General features: G+C 32.3%; 1 protein-coding gene across 1 annotated transcript; it reads right to left on the bottom strand.

Annotated features, from left to right (window-relative positions):
* Nucleotides 1-1939: 1939 nt before the first annotated feature.
* LOC109244431 (zinc finger protein WIP2-like) lies at nucleotides 1940-5188 on the bottom strand. Its single transcript, XM_019411519.1, has 2 exons — nucleotides 4460-5188; nucleotides 1940-2609 (listed from the first exon to the last, which is right to left on the bottom strand). Exons 1-2 carry the CDS (start codon nucleotides 4982-4984, stop codon nucleotides 2163-2165), a joined length of 972 nt encoding a protein of 323 aa, XP_019267064.1. The 5' UTR covers nucleotides 4985-5188; the 3' UTR covers nucleotides 1940-2162.
* Nucleotides 5189-5676: the final 488 nt, after the last annotated feature.

The raw sequence follows: 5676 nt of genomic DNA, 5'->3' as shown, positions 1-5676 counted from the left end.
TATATATATATATATATATATATATATATATATATAACACGCTTCATTGTACAATTTTAACTACATATATAGCATGTAGAGTATTTATTTTAGTGTATTCATCTCTTGTATTACAAAAGTGTTAACGGATTACATTTATATTATTTAGATAGTAAATATAAAAGTGATTTTTATTTTGACCAATGTTGACCTGAAAAGAGACCAACTTTGGTCGCTAATTATCCAGAAACTAAAATTAGCGACCAAAGTTGGTCGCTAAATTTAAATCCGATTTATATATATTTTATATAATATTTAAAATAATAATATAATTGTTAAACGTTAGAACTGGGTCCCAGATTAGCCACCAAAGTTGGTATCTATCTGCTTCCCCTTTCGTAAACGACCAACTTTGGTCGCTAATTTTAAATTATATTTATTTATATTTTATAATTTTATTTAAATAATAATATAATTATTAAAATTTTATAACTGGGTCCCACTTTAGCGACCAAAGTTGGTCGCTAATTTCAATATTTCTTTGACCAAGCAAGTCTGACCAGTCCGGTCAACATTTTGACCACATTATCGACCAAAAAGCGACCAACCTTGGTCGCTAATGTATTTAGAATAATTATTTAATAATTTTCTCCAATTTAGCGACCAACTTTGATCGCTTTTCTTGACAGACCAATTTTGATCGCAAATTATTGGTCGCTTTTTCCGGATTTCTAGCAGTGCGCAAGTCATACTGATCATGTCATAGTGATCAGCGATCACTCACTATGCACTGCTCAAGGACTTTATGCTCTCTTAATAGTGAATATACAGATTATAAGAGAACACAGGAAACAGATATGGGTTGATAATACTAATATACCCGGGTTGATAATACTAATACACCCCTCATAAAACGAGATTTTTCACATCAAATACGAAGTATTGAACAACAAAATGGGTAGGCAAAATTCATGAGAAATGGAGCTTTTTTCTTCAGTCTATTTAAGGGAACATAAATGGAGCCCGAAGGAGAAGGAACTGTAATATTTTGTTTATACTATTAGTATATTATAACATGATATAACAGGTTATTTATCTTATTTATTGGTGACTAATATTTCTAATTATAATCAATTAAAGTTTATGTTATCAGCATATAGAAGTTATATTTGTCACTGACATTTAGCTTATTCTCAAAATTACTTTTCAAAAACCTTTGGGAACACTACCTCAAAACGGAATCGACACACCAATAGTTGAGTACTTGGGATATGAATCTTTCTTTTTATAGTAAATTACAGACGTGACTTTTCAATAGTTGATTGCTCGGAGATATGAAACAAATCTTTAACATATATGCCGGCAGTGGCGAAGCTAGAAATTTCCTTAAGGGTGTTCAAACTTGAACTAAGTGAAAAAAATTTCCCGACAAAGGGTGTTCAATATATGTTATATACCTCTAAAACCTAATATTTTACCTATATATATAATGTAATTTTTCGGCGAAGGGTGGTCAATTGACCACCCTTAAGGGAATAATGTAGCTTCGCCCATGTATGCGGGGCGGAGGGAGAGTGTTACTTACGGGTTCGGATGAACCCAGTAGCTTCTGTTTAGATCTTAGATTTGTATAAAAAAATTTATTAAATATGTATAAATACTTAATTATGAACCCAGTAACGAACGAGCTATGGGTTCGGTTGCAAGTACATAACTCATAAACTTTAAATTCTAGCTCCACCTCCGCATATATGCATGCAATTAATTATATCTAAAGCTCATAAGAACTATGGGATTCAGAAGAGGAGATCCATTTTCTGGCTACTTCTGCTGCAGACCAAACCCAAACCCTAATTAACATGTTTTGTCAAACCATTTTCTTAAGCGTTGAAACCTTATCTTTACCTTAAAACTAAGAAAAAATGTCTCAGCAGAAACAACTGTAGCTTTGAGTAGAATATTAAGATAAGTCACCCAATTTAGAAACACACATCTTATATTACATATCTGGAGCAAATCATTTACAGAAAATTCACTTCTCTTATCCAAAACATAGAACAAATTTAAAGTGTAGAAGAGTGAATTTGGAGCATAAACAAAGACAATGTAGCTCGTTTAAGGGCGAACAAAGAGAATCCAACTATGACGATTTTGAGTCTTTTAGTCCTATCAGAGATTTTGCATCAAACTGGAGACGAAGATCCAACATCGTGTTCGATCTCAGACGTTGATTCATCCTCTAATTCCTCAAGATTAGGTATCCCAACGGCGCCATGACCACGGCCAAAGGACTTAATATGATCTTTGAGAGACCTCTTATGCTTAAAATCAGAGCCACAAATGCAATACCAAATCTTGCCACAATTCTTCTCATGGGTTCTCCAATCACCTTTCACAGCAAATGGTTTCCCACATTTCCTACACATAAATGGCTTGACACCATGTTTCCTCTTGTAATGTGTTTGAAGGGTTCTAAAATCTTTTAATGGCCTTGCTCTTGGGTGATCAATGTTGTGCTTGCAATCAGGTGCACAGCAGTAACAAGGCAGCCTTAGCATTGCACTTGGTTGTGTCCCTCTTAAGGATTCTGGTCCTTTTCTGTACTGGGATCCATGTCCCCACATATGCATCTAACATGATCAGGAAAAATAAACTATAATCAGAGACGGATAAACTGGTATATATGAATTTATGTTGTATATATCGACAATAAATATACTATAATATGTTTGTAGTATTGTTTTTATGAGGTTATCGATTAATGTTTACCTGAATTACATTACAAATCATTTGATTATGTAAATAATTTTATACCATTAGTGTATAGAAATTAAACTCAACAACAGCAAATGAATTGCAATGTATATATTGGAGAACTTTTAGCAATTATGAAGAACATTTCATACATTTGTCTCGAAGAGCCAAAAAGAAGAAATTATGACTGTATAAATCATATATCTATTGTTTCCTTTGTCCCAATTTATGTGGTGAACCTCAAATTTCGAGAGTCAAACTTCTTAATATGGATGGTGAATTTGGACATAGAATCATTACGTTTTTTTTAAAATATAATTTATATATTTGAAAACTACGTAGAAAGTATTATAAGTCACAATAATTAATGGAGTAATTCAAAATATCTAAAAGGCATATAAAAATCGTGATGAAATAAAAACTCGTTTGACTCTCAAAATGCGAACTCCGCCACATATATTGAGACGGAGGGAGTAGAATATCTATTTGAGAGTTTTTAGACAAACAGTCGGCATTTACATAAAAGTAATAGAGTGTTGAATAACATTCAGAGAGGCAAAGTAGGATTAATTCCACTAAGAATATCAAAGGATATGCATAGAGTAAGACGATGATCAAATCTGCAAGTAAACCATGGCTTGATTATGGTGCTTTTGGAACACTTGGCTGAGTAAAGCTAAGGAGTAAAAAATCATATTTGCTAAAACTTGAAGGGCAAATAGGACAAAGAAAGTTACTGAACAACAGTTATCTTCAAGTTGGGGCATGACAAATAGTTAAAAAGGGATTCATTCAATGGTATATGTGGTAACATTTGAGAAAGCAACTTGACCAACAGTCATCTTCTGCAAGAAATAGTGTGTTTTCAGAGGTAGCATTAATGCAGAGAAATGAATGATGTTTTACTGAATTTGAAGGGATGAAAATCAACTGTCCGGATTCTCCTGAGGAACTAGTGATGAAAGAGTATACTGGAAATATTGTCAGTTTTTACACTGCAAAATTTGTCAGTTCACGTTTGACCACATTCACCTGGTTGCAGAAATTTAGCACTAAATAGTTTGAATATAGTACCCCTCCCCAAACACGAAACAGAAAAGAAAAAGGAGAAGGAGAAAAAGATTTTAGTAGAAAAATTGCTGTAAAAACATTACTAAAATGTAAGCAAATCCGGCGAAAACCCTAGATTCATAGGGTTAAAAAAACTATAATTATATTGATTAATAGTCATAAAAAATATACATTGAAGAACACTAGATTCATAGTGGCCAGGTGGACCGTTTTGAAGACAGAGGACCTTAAAGAAACCCAGAAAGAAAAAGAATCTATGTTGAAGCTAAATAAATGAAGAATTAAGCTTCTGAACTCTTCAATATAAGCATTTTACGACACAATTGTAAAGAAACAAAAGAACACAAAATTGCAGACCTCAACTTGTAATTCATTCATATAAACTGAATTACCAAAAAAAAAAAAAAAAATAGATAAACTTGATGGAGAAAACAAAGATTGGATAGGGTATGTACTGACATAAGCGGATATGTCGATTGAGTTGATCTGAACCCAATATTTTGGATATATAACATATAAATACACATTTTAAAAAATCATTAAAATTTCAACAAACATTAAATTCTAAACACATAATTTATAAAATATAATAAGTTTAACATTAAAAAAATATAAAAGTTAACCCATCAATTTAAATTCTGAATCCACTTCATACCTGAAGATTGTTGTATCTGTTAAAAGTCTTGTAGCAAAGATGGCATGAGAACTGTGTTGGACCAATGAGAATCTGAGAAGGGGTAGGGATCCAATACTGACCCTTATTTAGTCTGCTCAAAGGGACATCAAATTCTTTATTTCCACCAACATTTTCATCTATCACTTGACCTTCAGATGAAAATGAAACCCTTGATGAAGTCAAATCAGAACTAGGGCTAATTGGGAGCCCTATATGTAAGGATACACTCACATTTTCATTACTATTATCTTCCTCAGCTGCACTACTAGTAGTACTCTCATAAGAATACTTAGTAGTATTAGTCTTGTCCAATTTATCAACATTTTTTAGAAGGGGAAGAGCTTCCTTTAATGGTGGTGAAGGTGGAGGAGCAAGAGAAACTTCTTCTTGGAAATTGTTGTTGTTTGAATTATTGTAGCAAAAGTTGGGAGAAGAAAGATACTGTTGATGGATAGGAAGGAAGTTGAACCATCCTGTGAAGAAATTGTAGTAGGGTTCTGTCATACTGAAAATAAGTTTCAGTTTCAATTTGTTAGAAAATTTTCTGGGAGTTCTATTGTTCAGATACTCTCAGTATTTTTGTCTAACAGCTAGCTTTAGGGTTTATATATACATAAAGAGTCTATAGATATGATGGGGAAATGGATGGGTGAAGGGGAAGAAGAAAAAAAGGGGTTAAAGGATATTGGAAGGAGGTTCACTAGCTACTTCATGTGACAGTGAAATGAAAGGAACTAGTAATACAGTGCTTCTTTATTTCATTTTAAATGATATTTCCTCCCTTCCAATTCATGTAAACTTATTTAACCGGGCCCGGACTTCAAAAAAATAAAAACTTTTAAAATTTACGGTTTTAAACCAGCATATATAATTCTTTTGAAACTTGTGGTGTTAAATATGTGAGAGTGTTTGTGTAACTATAAAAGCTTCTTATTAAGGGTAGAATATGAAGCTTAAATTAAAATCTTTCCTTATTTAGAAAGAGGTCATTCCAAACTTATTTTTACACATGGAAGATTTACTTTTACACGTAAGAAATTTGTCTTTTACATATAAGAGATCTAAAAAGGTCATTTTCTTAAATTCAAAATTGTAAAGGAATATAATATACAAATAGCATCTTCTTAGAACGAACTAAAAAGAAAATAAATTAACACAAAACTGAAACAGATGGAATATTTAGTCTGCCTCGAAAA

Source organism: Nicotiana attenuata, unplaced genomic scaffold, assembly GCF_001879085.1.
Source record: "Nicotiana attenuata strain UT unplaced genomic scaffold, NIATTr2, whole genome shotgun sequence".
Classification (NCBI taxonomy): Eukaryota; Viridiplantae; Streptophyta; class Magnoliopsida; order Solanales; family Solanaceae; genus Nicotiana; species Nicotiana attenuata.
The sequence above is the reverse complement of the archived record's forward strand: the minus strand, read 5'-3'. Positions and strand labels throughout refer to the sequence as shown.

What these genes read in the sequence shown, in the direction of transcription:
- LOC109244431 (XM_019411519.1), bottom strand. Translation starts at nt 4,984, where the DNA reads ATGACAGAACCCTACTACAATTTCTTCACAGGATGGTTCAACTTCCTT. An exon ending in ACAGATACAACAATCTTCAG is followed by an intron (nt 2,610 to 4,459) that starts GTATGAAGTGGA and finishes TGATCATGTTAG; the next exon opens with ATGCATATGTGGGGACATGG.